Here is a 23769-nt window from a genome sequence, read left to right on the forward strand (position 1 = left end):
TATTGAGTTCTTTTTCAATATCTAAAGCATGCTGAATAGCTTGCTCAAGAGAAGTGGTTGTCATGCTTTTCATTTTCTCGGATATACAAAAATCAAATCCTTCAATATACCTGATAATCCACTTCTATGTGGTTTCCTGAATCTGGGTTCCCCATGTGGCGCAATGAAACATCTTTGTGTATTCTTGTATGGACATAAAGCCTTGAAAAAGGAAGAGGCATCAAATCTCCATCATCAAATCTTCATCCATTGTCTGCTTGTGTCCTGTTGTTTGCCTGCAGGACAGATTATTGCTGGTCCAAAGTTCAGGTGGTGCAGAGGGATAGGCTAGGGTTTCAGGGGGGTTCTAGGTTTGGTCGTCTGGTCTAGGGTATTAGGTATATAAAAATATTTTTTTGGGTTTTTAAAAGGTCAGAACTAATTTATTTCTGGGATAGGATAGGCCATTATAGGTTCAGTTCAGTTTTCTAGGTTTTGACAGGTTCTAAAGATCGGACCAGATCTCAGCGATCCGGATGAATTTTTGGGATCTATAAATTGGGTTTGAAAGCTAATAAATGGAAGTTCCTAGGGTAAAAATTTCAGGATTTATGGATCTAAGATCAAGCCTAGGTTATTTTTTGAAGTTTAGAAAACATCAGGTCGTCAGGATCCAGTCGCTGGATCTGACAGGTTTCGGTAAAACAACGATATCTAAAGATCAAGATCTGATTTTTTTCAATCTATAAATTGGGTTTGGTTTAGGACAGATAACTCTATTTAGGGTGATTTTTTTAGGATTTTTAAGGTTGTCAAAATGAATTTTAGAAAACTGGACTTGGATGCATGCCTGTACCGATCCTTCTCAAGAACATGCAAAAATTTGGCCTGACTTTCGAAAGTTGGATCAAGGTCACAAGAGGTCGGATTCTAACGATTCCAAATTCAAATTTGAAGTACAAGAATCAAAGAACTTGATGCCAATGAGATCTTCTTGGAACAATCAAGGGAGAGATCTTTTGATGCAGATCACTACGGTCGATGTAGATCACTGTTGGTCACAACTATATTTGTTGTGTGGAGTTGTGAATGGCTTGGGCCCTTTCTGCATTGACCATGATAGTCTGGTTGGTCGACACGATTTCCCATAAGCGATGCTCTGATATCACTGCTAGAACCTGAACTCCCACAGAGGACGGTTATACAGATTTTGGCGAACTGGACATGTGGCACAACTCTAGAGAGAGATGTACACCACGAGCAGGAGGGGCGCACAACATTGGGGGAAAAAGCGTTCTCTCCAAGTCGATGACGGGTGTGAAAGAGAGGCGAGGGAGAAATACGTTCCGTTAGAGAACAAAAACAAGAACTAAGAACGAAACATATACAAATCCTTGAATAAGCTTCGTTAATTATAAACTAAGCAAGATACAACTATTTATAAAATTACAAGAGGAAAAAAGAGTAAAAATCATAAGGGGCATCTCAGCCTAGATGGGACTCTAGGCTGGTCGACCTGCACAGTTCCAGGATGGTTGAGCTACACAGTCCCAGCGGGGCTGGACTCTCGCACAGTCCCAGCCTGGGTGGGACTCCAGGTTGGGCGACTCTTCTGGTCTCTACACACACAGTCCCAACCTGAGTAGGATTCCAGGCTGTGCGGCTTCTCTGGATTGGATCTTGGGGCGACCTCTTTGGATTAGATCTAGGGTAATCTGTAACATTGTCTCTCTTGCTCATTAGTGACATTGTATTTGTGATTGTATATTTACCCATAAGTGGTCTCCATTGGTATATGTTGTACTTTGACCATAAGAGGCATTTTATTTGTGATATTTCATTATATGGTATTAGAGCTTTGGTGCTCTTGGGTTGCAACTTGTACGTGACGATCAAGAGGAGAATCATGAGATTGGTGGAACATTGGTTTGTTGGTTCGTTGCCTTGGGAAGCACACCATCCAACTTCTTTAACATTTTTTTTCTTGCAATATTCTTTTTTCCCTCTCCTTGTCTCTATCTCTTTTTATTCTCCGTTATGGTTGATAAAGAAATTGTAACAGTTTTTTTCATCAAATTTGATGGAACAACTATAATATTAGGGCCGCGGCGATGAAAAGAATTTTCATGAGTAAAGATATGTGGCAATTTGTTGATGGTTCAATTGTGATATTAATGTTCTTATTGCACGGTTCTATGTTGCCATGGGTTGTGGTCCCGTGAAGAGCTGCGCATGTTGATTTGCGAGTTTGTGTTATTAATTCTGTATGTTGAATTGCAATTTGAAGCAGATGGATTAATAACAAGACAAAAGAAATTAAAAGATCAGTGCAATGTACATTTTCTTGATGTCCCTTCTATAGTATGAGAATCTTGGACATTGCGGTTTTGGGAAACCGTTAGAATACTAAAACTCTGTGTGCGTTGTTGTTGCTCCTGAACTCGATATTGAGGTTCTTCTCCTGACCACAGTTTTAGGGAGAGTCCACCACTTTGCTTGGGGGTGGTGTGTAGACACAACTGCTGTTTTGGTATACCAAGAAAGTGACATTATGGTTGTTGATTTCCATAGTGTCCCAACATTGGTTATTGATTTTCAATGTTTCGATGAATGATGTTGATTCCTGATATCGGTCGAGGGCTAAGTTGGGAACCCAGTAATAAAATACAATTTATTTGCTAAGTTATCCTGAGAACCCTACTTGACCTCGAGAACTTTTACCCGTTTAGAGTATCCACGGGCAACGGTAATTAAAAAAAAGAATTGAAATTGTGTGCATTTAATAGAGACATGCATATGAAAAGAAAACTCTGATAAAAGATAATAATTTATTCATGCATATGCACTGAAATCATGCATGTTCCTGCTATATATTAGATCATGCATATTTATTTGTTCCCTTAGTTGTTTTATATTGATGAATGCATGATGTTTGTTCCTTAATGCATGTTAAATGTCTTTACTGCATAATTGATGTTCTCTATTGATAATAAATGTTTCTTCTTATTTAACACTGGTTGTATGTTGCTTAAATGATTACTTGAATTATGTATTGGTCATAATTGTATTCCTCTAAAATATCGCATGAATCTTATTTATGTTCTTTTTACTTGTTTTATTAGAGAGATTCATACAAAGAATTCTTTTGATTCTGACACCCCTACTTTTGTGTTTTTTTTGCAGCTTCAGGGGCCTAGTGAGGTGACTTGCTTTGAGAGGAGCTACGAGAATTGCGCCACTACTTGACAGACTTTTCTTGGGACAACGTGACTCTTCTTTTTGCTTTATTTATATTTACTTGCACATGTCTTTTAGAGTTCATGAATTTAATAAATAAAGTTGTGTTTGGTTTGGATGATGGGTATAAGATCCCTTGTAGTGGGGGTGGTTGTGTTTGAACTGTAAATGCCCCGAGTTTCTGAGAATGTTTCCGCACTTGAAAAAAAAATTGCTACTTTTTCACGGGTACGAGTTGGGGTCGTTACATAGGCCACCATTGTCATAAACCGGGGCACTACATGTCTCAATGTCTTAAGTTGAAGAGAAAAGAAGAAAAGAAAAGAAAAGAAAGTTACATCAGTTGGTTCAGAATCAAAAGATCAAACCAATCAAGATGTACATATATCTATGGCATAATTAATGGAAATCCTTTAACCTTTTCTCAAAGGAGCATCCTCCTCAATTGAAGCCTCAACCAGAGCCGTTATCTTATCCTTCTCTGATCCCGATAACTTTCTTTGGCTCCTTGACTTTGGTGCTTCTTTTCATATGACCTCAAATATCAATAGTTTGCCTGAATATCTTAACAATAACTAAGTGTGTCAAAAGTTTTCACAGCAGATGGTACATCTCTTGAAATAAATGGAATAGAAAAATTTGAAAACCTTAAAAAATCCAAAAAATTCTTTATTAAAGAAGTTAGATATATTTTCAAACTAAATCTAAACCTTTTATCTGTCTAAAATATTTGATTATGGTGTACAATTTCCTTCTCTTCTCATGATTGTTGGGTACAAGATCACTGGTTACAGAAGCTGATTGGGGAAGGCCATAGAGGAGGAATCTACTATATGGATTTTTTGAAATTACCTAAGAATGCCTTTTGTTATAATGTTCAGAAATTAGATTTGGATCTATGACATAAAAGACTTTGCCATCCTCATATATCTAAAGTCCAACACTTTTCAAGTTTAGGAAAATTTTGTAATTCTGAAAGTTTTGCTTGTAAAGATTGTATTCTTGGTAAAATGAAAAGATTATCATTTCATGATAGAACTTTTGTTTCATCTAGACCACTTGAGTTAATATATTCAAACGTTTGGGGTCACGCACTGATCATATCAAAAGGCGAATATGCATATTATATAATTTTTGTTGATGACTTCTCTAAGCATACTTAGACCTACTTCCTTAAACATAAATTAGAGGTCTTTTCTCATTTTCGCACATTTCACAAAATGGCTAAAAATAAAATTTAAAATGATATTTTCATTTTTCGCACTGATTCATGCAATGCAGAGCTCTACTGAGTGAAAAATGCATCGAGTGTAGGAACGCGGTATGCGTTCGCTTGATCAGTGACGTGCGATGGTAGCACGACATGCGATAGGCATCAATATCGTCGTTAATGCATCGCTGTGTGGCAGCACAAACGTGGAGCATTGTTTGGTTAAGCAGTGTCAGCGAATCAGATGATGTTGCCTTTGGAGATTTGGTTAAGGACCTCTCGGCTTGCAAGATTGTTCCATGCGTAGCGGTTGGACGCACGGGGGTGCATGTGGGTTAGAGTTAATTCTCCCAGGAATCACATTAGGTGATTCCAACCGAGTATGGTGACTTTGGGCTAGGCGAGTGAATGCCTAGGCGCCGGCGAATGAGTCTGGATGGTGCTCTTCTCTATGGTGTTCAATCATCAACTGGTCTTTGGACTGGGTGCCGCAAGGTCTTGTTCTTTCGGTGGCGAGGTTTTGCTATGTCGTGCGCATGGAGCTGCAATATGCTTCATGGCACGCAATGCTAAGGCAAAGTTTGTGCCTCTTTCGGAAGTGATAGCTGGTATGAGACGGCTATGCACTAAGTGACATGGACTATATGGAATGCGCATTTAGAAATGCGCTTGATCAGCTTCCGCTAGGCAGCTGCGCACGGGGTGGTGCGCAGGGCTAATGAAAATGATTCAACACATGGAAAGGTGTTGGTACGTGGCCTTTGGCCGTTAGACTAGCCAACTTGGGCAGCTTAGCGCATCACGGGTTTGCGAAGCATTCTATGCCCGTAACAAAGCGATAGAAAGGCTTGCGGTGGTAAGGAAGGACCGTCGCACCACATTGGCTTATTGGAAAAAATAAGCCCTTGAGAGTCTAGGCATAAAACAAAAAATTCCTTTCTAATATTTTTATTTTACAGACCTTGGAAAAACCATTTCAAGCAAACTTAGATTGAGATAATAAATAACCTCGAGGAGAATAAGCAACTTCAATTTCTAAAATATATCTCAATAAACCTAAATCAGTTATTTCAAAATGATTTTTAATAATTTTTTAATGTTTTCAACTCCCTGTTTGTCGCCTCCGGTGATGATCATGTCATCCACATAAATGATAAGAATAATAATCCCATCATAAAAAATCTTAATAAACAAAGCAGTGTCAGTCACACAAGTTCTGAATGTAATATCAAGCATAACATGACTAAACCTGTCATACCAGGCTTTTGGTGACGGATGATGATCCCACCTCTTACAAACAACTTATTGACACACTTTCCTATCTCTCTATTACTAGACCTAATATAGCACACGCTATACACACAACCAATCAGTTTCAGCACGCTCCCACTTCTGTTCACATGTGAGCAGTTTTGCGTATTGTTAGATACATCAAGTCTTCACTTTCACGAGACCTCTTTTTGTCTGCTTCATCCTCATTAAATTTAATTGCTTATACTAATGCTGACTGGGAGGTGATCCCAATAACAGATACTTAACCACTGTTTTTTGTGTGTGAATCCTTGATTTCATGGTGGTGCGAAAAATAGTAGAAGGTCTCTCTTTCGTCCATCAAAGCTGAATACCAAGCCATAGCCACCACAACAATAGAGATAGTTTGGCTAAGAAGACTGCTGGGTGATGTGGGAGTTGAAGTGACACAAGTTTCACGCATGTGCTGTGACACCAAGAGTGCAATTTATATTGCCAGCAACTGAACATTCCATGAACGCACCAAACATATTGAAATAGATTGACACTATGTCAAAGAGTGGTATATACATGAAACCATTGATTTGTCATATGTTACATCATAATACCAATTAGCAGATTTCTTCAACTAACATCTCGCTGCTCTTAGATATCATTTCCTCTTAAATAAACTTTCACTCATTGTATAGTAAGTTTGAGGGGAAGTGTTGAAAAGTGTACTCATCCATGTAACTATATATAATATAATATATAGTTTTTTATATTTATTTATTATATTTTTATTTTTGTTTATTTTCTTTTTTTTTTCTTCCTTTTTTGTATTTTTATTGTTGTCTAGCTCAAATTGAACTAGACCTTAAACTAGTCAAGATCCAACTAGATCTTGACTAGTCAAGGTAGCCATTGGAGCTAATCCAACGACTACAATTAGAGCCGTTGGACTAGCTCCAACGACTTTACGGAGCTCTTTAGAGCTCCTCTCTCTCCCTCTCATTTTGTGTATAACTAAGGGGTGATCCCCATCTCCATTGTAATAATGCTTTTATGCATTTCATATAAATGAAATAAAGTTTATTTTATCTTTTGTGTTCTTCCATTTATGCCTTTTTGTAGGTTATGATTGTAGTGTCTTCAATAGACAACTATTACAAGCATTTGTGCTTTCGTGGAAGATCCTCATTTCCTTACAGGGACCTCCCCAACAGCTCTATTTCTAGCCGTTGGAGAGAGTCCCAATGGCTCTATGGCCTCCTCTCTTGTATAAATAAGGGGCTTTTCCCTCTTGTTTGTTTATGCTTGTTCTCAAGTACTCTCAATAAATTCTTTATATTTTTTATGTTGCCTCTCTTGCTTATTAGTGGCATTATGTTTGTGATTGTATCTTGACCCATAAGTGGTCTCTATTGGTGTATATTGTACTTGCCCATAAGTGATATTTCATTACAAAAGCTTCAACAGGAATTTTCTTATTTTGTACGGATTAATTTTGCTGCACCATCTGATTCCAAGTTAACTGAATATATCTTTATGAATCTATTCCCCTACCATATTTTGTAGGCCGTGTATGTAATGCTTTCAGCATCAATCCTTGGACACGGTGTTGTCCTGAAGCAGGAAAGCAGTTCCTTTGTCAGTGAGTCTCTTCCAGCTTCTGTTTATTTTTGTGAGCACTTGTCCAAATTGCATCTGTTGCAAGAGAAATCAATTAAATATTATGGCTTGGTTTTTACCTTATCTATTTGCAGAGGGTGCAATCTTGTCTCACAATGCTGTAACTCGTATGAATATTGTGTATCTTGCTGTCTTGATCCAGCTAGGGTAGGTTCATAGACTATTTATCGAGTTATATGTAAATGAGAATATATATATATATATATTAATAGTTTGAGATATTCTTTGCAGACTAAGCCGGAGCTTGCTTTGAAGATGAGGATAGCCAAGCCAATAACTGCAGGTTTCTGCTGCTCATTGAAGCTTCGTGCATGAAGGATGTGAAATGCTTGAACTTTCAACATATTTTGACAGACATTCTGAAACTATGTGCTGATCCTGTCCTTTTCCATATGTGCAGGCACTTATCAAAGTGTTTTTAATTTCTGTGCTGGAAGGTGCCGCCATAATTCTGCTAGTGTGGTAAATAGTTTTTCACAGTAATCTTTTTCTTCTCTATATTTGTCTTGTTTTGATGCTCAAAGAGCAGTCCACCTTATCATAGGAACATCCACCATTCTATGTTCTGTAAAATCATCTTGATCCTTATTTTTGTTTTCTTGTATAATTAGTAAAATCTCTTGCGTATGCTTTGAATTCAACAGAACCTCTTTTCTTCTTGCAGAATAGTTCTTTACCATATAAATAAAATATTCTCTTTTTTTTTCTTTTCGTTTCCACTGATATGAATCTTCCCAATCAAGAATAATAATATCATTTACTATGCTTTGGTATACACAATAATCTGGATTGATTCATAAAATAAACTTTTTTTTTACTATCAAACAAACTTAAAAGAATGAACAAATAATAACAATATATTCATTCTCTCAGAGAGAGAGAGAGAGAGAGAGAGAGAGAGAGAGAGAGAGAGAGAGAGAGAGAGAGAGAGTATATTCTGAACTCACATAATAGAATGAAAGGGGAGCTAAGGGAACCCTGTTGATTCATTCATGGGTCCAATTGATATGCGACTGAATCCTGTGTCAGAGTCTAATGCAAGGTATGCATTTATTTGCATGACTTCATGCACCAGGGATGTGATATAGAGGGAAGCTGGCAGTAGCATCATCAGATTCCAAATTGCTGATACATATGGATCCTTGGCATATTGAAATGACTCCATTATTAGTATCGATCTAATAGCAGTAGGTTCATACCTGCTAAATCTTCTATGGATGTGTGGGCCAAAGCAACACTTTCCATTTTAGGGAGGTGTTTGTATCTACAAATGCTTATCTCTAACTACAAAACTGGTGGCCCCTTTGGCAAGCTACAGTGGCAAAATGTAACAACCCCAATTCATACCCGTTGAAAAGAGGCAATTTAAAAAAAAAAAAATACTTGTGGAAACATTCCCAGAGGCCCGGGGCCTTTATAATTATAACACATCCACAACCATAAGAGATAGACATGTACACAATAATATAAATAAAGCAAAAGTGTGGAGCTATGCTGTTCCAGAAAGAGCTCCTCGCAAAAGCAAGTCCTATTACCAGAGTTACCGGAAGCGCCTAGGTAAAAGGGGAAGCGCGAAACGTCGCGCTTCGGAAGCGCGAAACGTCGTGCTTCGGAAGCGCGAAACGTCGCGCTTTCGAAGCGTGAGGGGAAGCATCCCCCTTTTTTGGGAAGCACGCTTCCTTTTTATGGGAAGCACGTTTTCCTTTTATGGGAAACACGCTTCCCCCTCGCTTCCCCATTTTTTTCATTTTTTTCGCTTCCCTCTCGCTTCTGGTTCGCTTCCTAGGTCGCTTCCAAGACGGTTCAAAATTTTCTTGTAAGTGGTCCCACGCTTCCCCATTTCCTAAATTTTTGAAAGTGCCTCGCTTCCCGCTCCTGCTTCCCGTATCGCTTCCCGCTCCCGCTTCCTCGACTGGTAACTTTGCCTATTACTAGGCCTCAGAGATTGTAAAAAGACAAAAGTAAAGGTGTCAAAATAAAAAATCCTGCGTACATGTCCCTCTAATAAAACAAACAAGTAAAAAGAGCACAAACGAGAATCATGCAACATTTTAGAGGAATGCAATTATGATAAATTCATAATTCAAATAATCATTCAAGCAATATGGAACAATTACTAAGCAAGAGAAAACAATTATTATCAATAGGGAACATCAATTAAGCAATAAAGACATTTATCATGCAATAGGGAGCAATATCATGCAATCACCAATATATCATAAATAAGAAAACAAGTAAATATGCATGATCTAATGCATAACAGGAATATGCATGATTTCAGTGCACATGCATAAATAAATTATTATCTTTTATCAGAGTTTTTTTATATGCATATCACTATTAAATGCACACAAACTTTAGTTCTTCTTTTTATTACTGCTGCCTGCAGATATTCAAAACGGGTAAAAATTTTAGAGGTCAAGTTAGGTCTCCAGTTGTAGCTTAACAAACAATTTGAATTTTATTACTGGGTTTCATACTCAGCCCTCGACCGATATTAAGAATCAATACCATCCATCAAAATATTAGAAATCAACATCTAATGTTAGGACATTATGGAAATCAACATCCACTAATGTCACTTCTTTTGGTATATCAAAACAACAATTGTGTCTACATACAACCCCCAGACAAAGTGACAGAATCTCTCTAAAACTGTGGCAAGAAGAAAAACCTCCATATCGGATTCAAGGGCACAACAATGCACACAGAGTCTTAGTATTCTCACGGTTCTTCAAACCACAATGTCCAGGATTCTCATACTATAGAAGGGACATCGAGGAAGCATAAATTACACTGTTATTTTTTTTTATTTTTTTATTAATTCAACTTCTTTAATTTGCAATTCAACATGCAAAATTAATAACACAGGTTTGCAAATCAATATGCGAAGCTCTTCACGGGACCACAGCCTGTAGCAACATAGGACAGTGCAACTAGAACAATAATATCAAGTGTGATTTTTGTCATGCATAAACAAGTAAATAAGAAGCAACATATGCTCGAGGCTCTCACGGCCTACGATGATCCATTTTGATCATCAATGCATTCATATGCAAAAACCATGAATAACATGCCACTATGCATTCATTTCACATGCTTTTCAATGCACTATCACATATACTAATTTAGAGGTGTGCATGTTTAATATTCATATGCATATGTTTAATATTCATATGCATGAGTTCACATATTTATGCCAAATGCATGCTTTCATTCATGAATCATCTCAATTAAAACATGTGAACACTCGTGTAATTATGTTCATGCAATAACATATCAATTTCATGTATTCATATGCACATTAAAGTAAATTCGCATTTACAACTTAATTAAGCAAGATATATCAAGACTAAGCATGTGAAAAAGTTTCCTCCTTAGCATGCATAAGCCAAAACTAATACATTAAGAAATCTGGAAAACTTTGTTCATCTAGCTGAATTTCTGCATGCCCAGATCAATGTATTTCATGTGAGAAATATGAACATTCGTCATGCTTGAAACCGAACTTCAACTACGCATAAATCTATACATAAAAAAAGGTATTCGAAGCATGAACGGTCTTATTTTCTTGCATTCATACATAATCACATGATTATACATTCATATAGTCCATTAATATGGCACATTCTGGTCAAAATACACTGCCCAGAAAATTACTTTATAATTTTTTTTTTAAAGCACCCGCCCCAGCCAACCCACTTGACTGGGCCCTGCTAGGGCCAGTTGCCCAGCCAACAGTAGGTCGGCTGGGTTTTCTTTTCTTTTTTTCATTAAAATCTGACCAGACTGAGCCCAGCCGATCCAGTTGGCTGGGGCTCAGACCCTGCCCAGCCGACCAGTTGGCTGGGCCCGATCTGGGCCAACTGCCCAATAAGAAAATGTTTTTGTTTATATATATATATATACACGTTTTGCTTTCTTTTCTTTGATAAAGCAATTTAGATTCCTCTGCTAGATAAAAAAAAACAGTTAACTCCTATTTGGATCTATCATCCATATAGTTTCTTTGTTCTTTTCCTACTATAGAAATTAAAAGTTTTAAGAGTACTTGCAGAAGGGGCCACTGAGTCATGTAATCTATATGCAATATGCCATCGTGTCCACAATGGTTGGGCTGCCTATTGTCTATGCAGTCATTGGGGTCAGATATCATATCACTGGTTCCAGTAAGTGATTAATGATAGTAGTTTACAGGAAGTTGAGCATTCCATTGATGAATCTCTCGTAACTACGGTTCATTAGTTGTGCTGCCACACGTCTGAAGGTTTTATGGAGCTAACTGCAGTATAGGAAGAGGAGGTGGGAACCATATATCCTTAACAAGGAATTTATATACGGATAATAGAATGAAAAGCAATTACATATGGATCCAAGAGTCAATCAAAGTGTGAAGTATAACATCCAGGAGGTGAATTGTTGGGAAAGCAGGTCTCCTCTTGGAGAGCAAGCTCTCAAGCTATTGCAGAAGCTTCAGATAACTATGTCAAGCATCAACAAAATTCCACTTTGATGGACATGTACAAACAAGTAACTGAATTAGCATATTCTATTCAGTTCTACCCTATTTTGATAAATATCTTTCCTTTCTATCGACTGGAAGCTGTATTTTTTTTTTATTTAAGACTATTCAGACCGAGCCCAGCCGACCCAGCCGGCTTGGGCTCGGAACCAGCCCAGCCGAGCCCAGTCGACTGGGCTTGTCAGCCCAGTGGCAGCCCCAACACTAAAACACCTATCCATTTTTTTTCATGTTCTTTACTTTCCGTTTTCTTTTTTTTTATCTGTTTGACAGCGTGCCAGCCCCAGCCGGCCAGTCGACTGGGACTAGTCTACTCTAGATTCAATCCAGCCGACTGAATTGGCTGGAGCCATCATATATATATATATATATATATATATATATATGTGTGTGTGTGTGTGTGTGTGTGTGTGCACATGTGTATTATAATATTTTGCACATTAACAGCAGTCCAGCACCAATCTGGACAGTTGTTTGGGACTGGACAGCAGACTGTCCTGTCCCAGCCAACTGTCCAGGCTGAGACTGGACAGCTGTTCGTCCTGTCATGGACCAAAAACCTCCAAAAATCCAAATTTTCTACATTAACTGAATGTGCACATATATTTATTTTCATAGATCTGGTTTAGTTTTAAGAATCATAGCCCCATGTCCACCTGTTCATAAATATATACCAGTCTCGGGGACAGATCTGTCCAGAACAGACAGCATGAACAAGAGCTCAAATCTGGCTAGATCTGCCCATCATCACGATGTCCAGATCTGCTCGATAAAAGCATGGAACAAAACTGTCCAGACCTGTCCAAAGTGTCCATGCAAGGCAAAAACATATATATGCATATGTATACATGCTTCTCTCTCTCTCTCTCTCTCTATATATATATATATATATATTGGAAAAAATATAAAAACATGCAGAAAATCTTAGGAAAACAAATACCAGATGATCTAAGCCTTCCTACATCAATTACCATGGATTAAATCATGAAAAATCAAGATAGAATCCATGGTTCCTTATAAAAACATTGCCTAAAGCTTATTTAGGCTCTTTTTCTCTTCCGAGACAAAAGAAAGACCCGTACCTTTTCTTGAAGCTTTCGAAAGACCGAAAAACAACGGATGGTTGGAGAGGAAGAGGATCTCCTCCTCTTCTTTCTTCTTCTTTTCCTCCTTCCCTTCTCTCTTTCTCTCTCTTTATTTTCTTTCTTATTTATTTATTTATTTATTTTTAATCATTTCATAGAGGAATAAGCCCTTATCCTTCCAACCCCTTCTAATGTGGGCTGGAGAGAGAACTGAAAAGAAGTCGTCATTATGTATATGTCTGACCCGATCCATTTATATAATGGAAATGGATCGGGTCCAGACCCAATTAGTGTATAATGTAAATTAGCATGTTATTAAGGGGTATTTCTGTACCCTAGTTTTATACACTTAACATATTAATAGAATGAAAGGTGCAACCATGACAGACTGACGCCCTTTCTCTGGAATCTCTCTCTCTTTCTCTCTTTCTCTCTCTCTCTCTCTCTCTCTCTCTCTCTCTCTCTCTCTCGGTGACAGGTCTGTGTAGAAATCAAGGGCTCCTTTCTTACATGGTATCAGAGCCAACGTGACGTCTGGGAGTGAAGGGCTGCCTCGTTTTCACCCTATCAACGTGATAGTCAACAACCGCATGGATCTGCGTGGATCTAACCAAGTCTGGGTGTGAAAAGGTTGATCTCGGTTTCACGATGACAGGTTCCCCTCTCTTTCTGTGAGAAACTCGACCACGTGAATCTGGAAACGTAAAGTGCAGGTTCCTCTTTCTTTCTGTGAAAAACTCGACCTCTGTGATTCTCTTTCTGACTGCCTGTGATCCTCTTTCTTTTTGTGAGAAACTCGACCTCTGTGGAAACGTAAATCTGTTTTTATTTCAGATCACTGTGATTCTCTTTGATTTTCTACAATCTACACTTCTGAAATTTTTGTTAATCTGTGATTCTTCTATTAATCTATGTTGTTTTCGTGGGTTCTGAAATTATTTTTTATTGTATTTTCTGGAAACGCGTTATTCCTTTTTTGTTTTTTTCTCTTTCTGTCTGCCGAGTATCACCTGGTGCATCAGCCTGCCGAGTATCACCTGGAAACCACGTGAACTTTTTTTCTATCATCTGTCAGCCGAGTGTCCTGTTAGCTGAGCCCTCTATTTTGTTTCTCATACCTAAGTGTCAGTTCAGGTTTTCTCTGAAATGGATTTTACTCATGCACAGTCATGTCTGTCCTCAAGTTTTCTCGGTCAACTAGTCTCTGAAAAACTGAATAACTTCAATTTCTTAACCTGGAAAAGACAGATCATCCCATTTATAAAGAGTCAGTGTCTCTCTGGTCATCTGGATGGATCGATTCCACCGCCTCCAGAATTCTTTTCGCAGGAAAAAACGGACGATAAAGGAGAACAATCTGTTGTTCTTCACAAGAATCCAGAATATGTTGCTTGGATGAAGAGGGATCAATCGCTAGTGGCATACATCACTTCAACTCTCTCACAGGAGGTCCTTATTGCTCTTTCTGATGATTGTTCGGCAAAGGAACTGTGGGATAAGTTAATTCAAACATATTCACAAATTTCTCAGGCAAGAATTATGTTTCTTAAGCGAGAGTTTCAAATGCTGAAGAAAGATTCCATGTCTATTATGGAATACCTGAACAAAATAAAAGACATCACAGACCAGCTGGCTGTTGTTGGGTGTCTTGTCAGTGAAAAAGATAAAGTACAACAAACCTTGAGTGGATTGGGGCTAAACTATCATGTTATGACGACAACCTTACTATGTTTACCAGAACTTCCAAAGTTTGAAGATCTTCGTGCGAAATTATTGCAATATGAGATGACTCTGAAAGGATCTTCTGAAGATTCTCATGGGCATTCAGGAACACAAGATGTGCTGGCTATGAGAATGAGTTATGGTCGAGGACGAGAAAGTTCTTTTCGAGGAAAAGGAGGCCAAGGGAGAAACACCTATGAAGGTCGTGGCATACTTCCAACACCCAATATACAAGGACAAAGACCCATTCCCACCTGTTTCCTATGCAACAAGAAAGGGTACATTAAAGCAAATTGTTGGTTTAATCCTCAAAACAAAGGGAAAGCTCCACAAGCAGAGGCTAGGAAGGATGGAGAAGTAAAGGAGTTGATGTTGGCAGCCTTGGCAGGATTGAATATGAAGCAAAATGACAAAGGAATTAGGTATGTCGACTCTAGAGCAGCTACTCATGTCACGGGTGATGTAGGTAAACTCTTGACTCTTACTCCTTATGTTGGTAAGAATAGCATAGTCACAGGAGATGGATCTCATCACTCAATCTCACATACTGGAAATGCCATTATACCCATGTCAAAGTCCTCTCTTAAACTTTCAAGTGTCATCCATGCACCTAATATTCAAAAGAACATTGTTTTTGTCTCAAAACTCGCTGATGATGCTAATGCTTCAGTTGAATTTACTCCCTCTTCTGTTTATGTCAAGGATATTCGCACGAGCAAGACATGCGCTGAAGGAAAACGATGGGGCAACATGTACATCTTTCAAGAAGATCCTTCCTCCATTCATTTCGACTATTCATCCTTGAAGCCTCACCAACGTCAATTTTTTTATCCTGATTTTATATTTACTATTTCTGAATGTAATAAGCCAAGACTTTGGCATAGTCGTCTTGGCCATTGTGGTCGCCATTTTATTGGAAAACTTGTCTTGAATAATCTTATTCTTAAGTCCAGTCTGAGTTCAGAGGTCGTTGATACAAAGTGTTCTAGTTATTTATGTAAGAGTCATGTTTTACCATTTGCTTCCATTAATAAAAGAGCTTCAAGGCCATTTGAGGTCATTTGTTCAGATGTCTGGGGTCCTGCCCCAATTACTTCTCTTTCTGACAGTAAATACTATCTTATTTTTATTGATAGTTACTCACGTTATACTTGGATATTTTTTATGAAGCACAAATAAGAAGTCTTTGGATTGTTCCAGAGATTTCATTCTTTTGTTCAAAATCATTTCTCTACTAACATTCTCAATTTTCAGTGTGATGGAGGAGGTGAATTCTCCTCGAGTGACTTTGTTAGTTTCCTTCAACATAATGGGATAAAGAGAAGAGTGTCTTGCCCGCATATACTTCAACAAAATGGGATTGCTGAGAGGAAGCATCGACATATTGTTGAGACTGCAATGAGCATGATGCACGAGAGCAATCTCTCTGTATCATTATGGACTGAGGCTTTTCACTCCACAGTTCATGTGATAAATCGATTGCCCATGAGTATCTTAGAAAATAAGTCACCATATTTCTCTCTTTTTGGCATACAACTTGATTATCATGAATTACGTGTGTTTGGGTCTGTTTGCTATGTTCACATTGACAGCTCACTCAGGCACAAGTTCCAAGATAAAGCCTTAAAATGCAGGGTTATAGGATATGTAGAAGACTACAAAGGGTACAGGTGCCATGATCCCCTGAGTAAGTGTGTCAAAATATCAAGGAATGTAATTTTTGATGAAATGAACTTTGATGATCAGGATGCTAATTCAACCCTTCATGCTGATAACTCAAGCCCCAACATTGAGGTATACTACCCATGGTTAAATTCAAAACTCTTTTTCAATCGTAAAGTAGATTGTTCAGAAAATTGCAGTCAGAAGGAGACACATGGGGAATCAGCCAATGAAACTCAAACGGAAGAGACTGTTACACATGACTTGGAGCCAGCAACGTATAAGGGTATTGTGTACACCCGGCGAGAGAAAAAGCCCTCATTCATTTCTTGTACGAGTAAGGATCCATCTGGATCACCCGCTTCACAGACAATGGATATCAGAAGATCCTCACGGATTCGACATCCGCTTGACAGGTGGGTAAGTTATAAAAAAATTTCATTGGATTTTCAGTTGTTCTTGACATCCATAAGTAAAGAGGATGAGCCCCTCATGTTCTATCAAGCTGCGAGCTCTAGAAGATGGGTAAAACAATGAATGAAGAAATGAAGGCCTTACATGAATGTGGGACATAGGAGATTGTACCTAGACCACTAAACAAAAATGTTGTTGGGTCAAAATGGGTGTACAAAATAAAGTATAAACCAGACGGGAGCATTAAAAGGTACAAGGCTAGACTTGTAGCCAAGGGATTCACACAAGAGGAAGGCCAAGACTTTGATGAAACATTCAGTCCTGTAGTTAAAATGGGGACCATTCTCATTGTGTTGAGTCTAGCCATTAAACATGGATGGACATTGAGCCAGCTGGATGTAAAAAATGCATTTCTGCATGGGGATTTAAAAGAGGAGGTCTACATGGAACAACCCACTGGATATGCAGAACGAGACGCCAAAAAATATGTATGCAAGTTAAAGAGAGCACTCTATGGTTTGAAACAAGCTTCTTGTTCCTGGTTCGACAGTTTTTCTCTAGAGATACAACAGCATGACTTCTCTCGATCCCTTCTGGATCACTCATTATTTATTCACAATGAACAAGGAGTCGCTACTGTTCTATTAATATATGTAGATGACATCATCATCACAGGGAACTGTAAAAGTCACATTGAGCAGGTGAAGAAGTTATTAAATCAGAGATTTAAGATGAAAGATTTGGGAGAGCTACGATATTTTCTTGGGATAGAAGTTGATAAAAGAAATGATACACTCACCCTCACTCAACACAAATACACGTTGGACATTCTCAGCAGAGCAGGCATGACAGATTGTAAGCCGTTAACAACTCCAAGTGTCATTCATCAGAAACTGAGTTCAAAGGAAGGAGATATATATGAAGATCCCACTAAGTATCGCAGCTTAGTTGGCATGTTGCAATACCTGACTTTTACTAGACCTGATATAGTATATTCGGTTAATCAGCTATCCCAGTTTATGCATGAACCTCGTATGTCACATATGGAGGCAGTCAAACATATACTTCGTTACCTGAAGGGTACAGTTGGTGATGGGCTGATATGCAAGAAAAAAGAATTAGATCCAGGCGGGGGCCATGAGGGCCATGAGATCGTCACTTATGCTGATGCTGATTGGGCGGGTGATCCAGACGAACGACGATCAATATCTGGTTATTGCAGCTTCATTGGGCCAAACTTGGTATCCTGGAGCAGTAGAAAACAAAAGGCGGTTGCTAGATCAAGCACTGAGGCTGAATACAAATCGATGGCCACTGCCACGGCCGAGGCTACATGGATAAGACATCTCCTGACAGAAATGGGAGAACTGATTGCTCGGTCACTGTTGTTGTGTGACAATCAAAGTGCCATCAACATGTCCTTCAATCCCATCCACCATAGTCGAGCAAATCACATTGAAATAGATCAACATTTTATTAGAAAAAAGGTTGAAGATAAAGAGATTGAGCCCATGTATGTGCCAACTGAAGAACAAGTTGCTGACATCCTCACTAAAGGGTTGACAATGGACAGATTTTGGTTTCTGAAAAGCAAGTTGTTCATGGTTCAGCACCATTCACAACTTGAGGGAGGCTGAAAAGAAGTCGTCATTATGTATATGTCTGACCCAATCCATTTATATAATAGATCGAGTCCCGACCCAATTAGTGTATAATGTAAATTAGCATGTTATTAAGGGGTATTTCTGTACCCTAGTTTTATACACTTAACATATTAATAGAATGAAAGGTGCAGCCACGACAGACTGACGCCCTTTCTCTGGAATCTCTCTCCCTTTCTCTCTCTCTGCATCCCCTCTCTCTCTCTCTCTCTCGGTGACAGGTCTGTGTAGAAATCAAGGGCTCCTTTCTTACAAGAACTTCCCCTTTTGGGACTCTCACTTTACTAACTTTTCAATTTTTCTAAAACTCTAAAGTTGACTTTTCAAAACTTCTTCCTAATTTCATTAAACTTTCTCAAACCTTCTTAAGCCTAATACACCTATATAAGGACTCTCCTAAAGACTCCCAACTAATAACCAAAAAGTGAAATTCAGAATTAATTAAAATTAATTAATTAATTAATTAATAATAATTAAATATCTAGAAACTTCCAGAGGGTACCTTATCCCTCTGGGAGTCTTTTTATCTCTAAATTAACTTTAATTTAAATATAAAAGTGAATTTAAAGCTGAATTTTCATTGGGCATGGGTTTTAGATCTGAATCCGGATCCAAGATCCAAATCCATATCCAAAATTCAATTGGGTCCTGGGCTGGACCAATTCCAAATTAATATGGGTCTTGGATAGAGTCTAGATCCATATTAATTTATATCAAATACATTAGATCCAGTCCGATCCAAATCCGGACCCGACCCGTCGAGGATGTCCTTTTGCGAAAAAATGTGATTTTTGGGTCAACCGTAACCCGAATTCAGAAAAGTAAAAGATTGTTACGCTCAGAATTTTGAGACGCATCCAACTATATATAACTTGAATTTCGCCTCTGAAATTCATTCGAGAATAATCCGAATTTCGCTTGAATTTAAAGGTTGAAAATAAAACTTTTTATTACCTTTCAGTGGGCTCATTTAGACCTTATCGATGAGACCTGGGCCAAGCCCAGACTCAAAAGCCTCGGCCTAAAATCGAGAATCTACCGATTTTTCTTCTATACTTAGCCAAATTTTCGAAAAACTCAAAATGACTAAGTGTGAAAATACGCGATATTACACAGAATACCTTTATATTTGTTAAAATTGAAACAAAGTTGCATAGAGTCTTTGAATGTTGATTTGACTTTCTAGAGTTTATTTTAAAGATTGATAGCTTTATGACATGACATTTCAATCATTCAAATCTAGTTCCACATTTTAGATAATCAATAACTTGCATTCTCGTTGTTCTTTTGTCCCAAATGCTATGAATCTGTAAATATTAGCAAGCTTATGACTTAATAGGAGATTGGTTGGAGGATTGCATCAGTCAATTCTAGATCATGGTAATAAAGCTTTTGTCAGTTACATACGGATCATTCTGCTGAATTTGGTTAATAACCAACTTCATCCAGTAAGGATGAACCGAGTGCAATATCTCCATTAGTTTTGGGATGGTACATGTTACTACTAGTTTTTCACTATAGAAAGTTTATCACTTCGAATGTGGAAGTATTATTTATGATTTAGCCTCCAGTCAGTCTAAACCATTGGTTGATTAGTTCACGGCACTTGTGGAATTTTTACTACTGGACTGAATGCTATTCCCTCCCTTCTCAATCTCCCAGTATTTTCGTTTCCAAAAATAAGTGAAAACACTAAAATAGAACAAATCTCCCACCAAGCTCAAATAGAGAGAGATGTTTGTGTTGATGCATCTTTCTTCCCACTTTCTACTAATAAGTGAATAGAGAATGCAATAGCCTCTCTTGCCTTTACAGTTGGCATTATTTACCAAAAGTATGGAAAATCCATTAAAATAAAAAGAAAAAAGATGGAGGTGCTAAAAGATGGAACCGAAGTGCTTCGTGGATAACAGAGAATTCAGTTGAAATAGATTGGGGCAAGTATTTGTAAATCGTTTCTTCCATTCAAGATGATTGAAAAGATGTTCTATTAAACTTCTTCAGCTTTTGGAATAGTCAATTGCACCATCATATTACTAGCTTTGCATGGTCGAGCAACCAAACTCTTTGCATAACAATACAACCCATTTTATTTTTAGATGCCTATAATGTTCTTTATTTAAAGTGCTGCTAAGATGTATAACTATCTAATATTTTATCATTCAAATGAAGTATTCTGTCTTTTTGCTTTCCAATTGGTTGTTGAAGATGGTATGGGATTGAATAAGATAGACTAGGCACTGAGAAGCTATGTAACATTGGTACTTCAGGCCATGCTCGTGGTAGGTGCTTAAAATGCTAGGCCTACCTGTGTCAACATTGGTACTTCAGGGCATGCTCGTGGTAGGTGCTTCCACATGTGCGTGTATTATATACTGTACATATGTGCGTATTACATTTATATACTTTTATATTATTCTATTTTTTGCTTCATTTTTAGCATCATATCCCTGGATACGGAGTCAATATCATAACTGTGGGGTCTTGGGTTCAAATCATGATTGCAAATATTGGCAATCTATTTAGTTTAGTATCTGAGCATGGTTCGTCACTGATGGCTACACAACTTGAAACATTAGAACAACATAGGAAAAAGCCTAAAAGTCGCATTTTCTTGATCCATGCTTACTGAGCTGTAAAGGTGACCTTTCAAAGTACTCTTTATAGGGGAAGGAGTGGGTCATGCCTCTTCATCCCCCTAGATATGGAACTAAAAGCTTGAGGCATGAGTACACAACCATACATATAACATTGTAAAATACTTGAAAATACTGAAAGTTTAAAACATGAAGTAGTCAAATATTTAAAGCCTACATTAAATTTTGAACATAAGCACTATAAAGTAAAAGGAAAAGTCTAGAACTAATATGAATCGAATTTGGGTTAAAGACAACCCATATCTAAATTAGGCATGGGTCTGTTTTGATCCGAGTCAGACCTGGGTCAAAGCAGATCCAGGTCTGAATTAGACCTGGTGTCTGAATCAGACCTGGGTCAAAGTGAACCCAGTTTTACCAGGTAAATATATATATATATATATATATATATATATATATATATATATCCACACCCCTTACCTAAGTTTTTTGAAAGTGCTGTGTTGCTGCACCGGCACTTGCACCTGCATCTGGACCCACACCTATGTAAAAGTTGAAAAATTTTAGAGCTCAATGCGCTTCTAAATTGTTTGCAAAAATATTCTGAATTAATTTACACAAAAATTTTGCTGTGGTTGATATCTCATATGCCCAGATAATCCGTATCTTATTTCAGGTTCATGAGAATGCTTATGCAAGCGAGTTTCATCACTGCTTTTCTTTGCAGATAAACTTTTCTGGTAAGCTTGTCTACTTGCTCTGGCGATCACATGATAATGCAGTAATGCATGTATTAGCCAGTAGCTTCTTTTACTAGTAAAACATCCATGCCATCACACCCAGAAACTGATTAGTTATATGCTATGTAACATGGACACTTCTAAAAGGGAAATGCACCCGTGTCACAGCTGCGTTGGTGCGGGTGCGACACTGGGAGTACCAGCTGTCCGAAACAGGACTCGGTTAACCCTAACCAAGTCTAGCTTCATCTATATTATATACATGACACACACACACACACACACACACACACATATATATATATATATATATATATATATATATATATATATATATATATATATATTATCTTCACCTCACACCCTCTGCACCCGCATCTGCATCCGCACTTATGTGATATAGGTTGTGGTGTTTTTTCTCTGACTTTTGTTATCTTCCAACCATGCTCAAATTTCATTCTCAGGAAAAGTGTCAGAGAAAAAAAAACACCACACCACCTATATGATATATCCTATGTCACAGGGATTCGGCCAGACAGGTGCCGCACCAGCGTTGATGCGACACGGGTGCGGCACCCGGTGCGGTCAACGCACCCAGGGTCATTTTGGTCTATTTTTGGATATTTAAAAAAAATTGCCCTATGAAATGGGCTGCAGAATTAAAAAAAAAAAGTCTTGGGTGGGGGGGGGGGGCGCTGCCCCCCTATAATCCCCTGCCAAGGGTGGCCCCCCCTGACCCCCCCCCGCTGACTGCGCAGCGAGACCCGTGCCGGGGGGACCCTGGGACCTCCTTCTATATATATATATATATTGCCACACCCCCGCACCCAAGGTTTTTGAAAGTGCCGCACCCCCGCACCCGCACCCATGTGACATAGGATATATCACATTGACTTGTCCATGATGTTTTATTGGCTTACTTAAATTTATGTTCCAACAAAACCTGTATATAAAGGATTATTTACGGAAATTTCTCCATATTATGAATTTGAATTTTCTTGCTTTTAATTTGATGAGCAATCTTTGGTAATTCAGGGTCTGCAGATGCCAATCTAGAATCTAGGTTGACAGGCATTAATGTGATTGTGGGAAGGTGAGGTTATTCTCAAGTGTGTCATCGATGATGTAGAAGGCATGAATTGCTCATTGGTGTTAAACTAATTTTTATTTCTCTTTTTATGATGTGGAGAAAAGGCAAGGGGAGCCATGCAACTCAGTCTGCAAGTCTAAGGGTCAATCATGTGTACCAACCAAACTACTGGTACTTAACAAATGTGACATGTAAGTTATCTGATTCTTTTCCTGTTGGTTTTCTGTGGGAAGAGTTTCAAATTTTTCATCTTAAATTAATTCATCAATGAATACTCATAAAACTAATTTGTTGTAGTTGCTTTTCCTTGTCCATTTAGGAGAGCCATTTTGCCTATATGATCAATTCTTTGTTGAGGCATGCTCAAGGCGCTATATTAGCTACAACTTTACATTGCCTGAATATTTTTTTCCTTTCAGAACTGGTATATTTCTGTATGGAGCAATTAACTAGGCCATGACATGAAAAATTGTTGCTTGACCAGTTTAGGCATGGTCTGCAGTTATTATTGTCCGGATGACCTTTCTAGCTAGGTGCATGTTGATACTGTCAAATGGATTTATGACCTGCTTCTGGGAGACTGAAATCCTCACCAGCCTTACTTTTTTCTTCTTCTCAAGGATTTTCATTAAGCAAGCTAAAGTGAATTATACTTCCGAATACAAGAACGGCCAAGGGAACTATAGAAAAAGAAAATTAATGTATTGCCTTTCGATCACTAAAGACAAAAAATGCATGAAGGTGCATCAGTCCTTTTATTTTTGGCATGTTTTTGCAAGTATGTTCATGTCAACAGTGAGGATGTACACTCTTTTACAAATACTTGATAAGGACATATTTAGAGGTATGTATTATTAGTTCGTCACTTCCTGTCTAGTTACTTGTGTATCCAGTCTCCTATAGTTGAATATCCTTTAAATTCTGTCTG

General features: G+C 38.1%; 1 protein-coding gene across 4 annotated transcripts in view; it reads left to right on the forward strand.

Moving 5' to 3' along the window:
• LOC149833413 (glycosyltransferase family protein) overlaps positions 1-23769 on the forward strand; it is a 58647-nt gene that overhangs the window by 32549 nt on the left and 2329 nt on the right. For all 4 annotated transcript variants that reach the window (XR_016433168.1, XR_016433169.1, XM_090012825.1 and 1 more), the window contains exons 3-9: positions 7235-7310; positions 7423-7495; positions 7580-7631; positions 7749-7810; positions 21688-21751; positions 22787-22844; positions 22946-23032. Coding sequence is in view for 2 of the 4 variants with exons in the window: in XM_090012825.1 (XP_089868951.1) it covers positions 7235-7310; positions 7423-7495; positions 7580-7631; positions 7749-7810; positions 21688-21751; positions 22787-22844; positions 22946-23032 (472 nt within the window). In the remaining 2 variants the exon portion in view is untranslated. The remainder of the gene's footprint in view (positions 1-7234; positions 7311-7422; positions 7496-7579; positions 7632-7748; positions 7811-21687; positions 21752-22786; positions 22845-22945; positions 23033-23769) is intronic.

This window comes from Nuphar pumila, chromosome 7, assembly GCF_984573655.1.
Source record: "Nuphar pumila chromosome 7, dmNupPumi1.hap1.1, whole genome shotgun sequence".
Taxonomy (NCBI): Eukaryota; Viridiplantae; Streptophyta; class Magnoliopsida; order Nymphaeales; family Nymphaeaceae; genus Nuphar; species Nuphar pumila.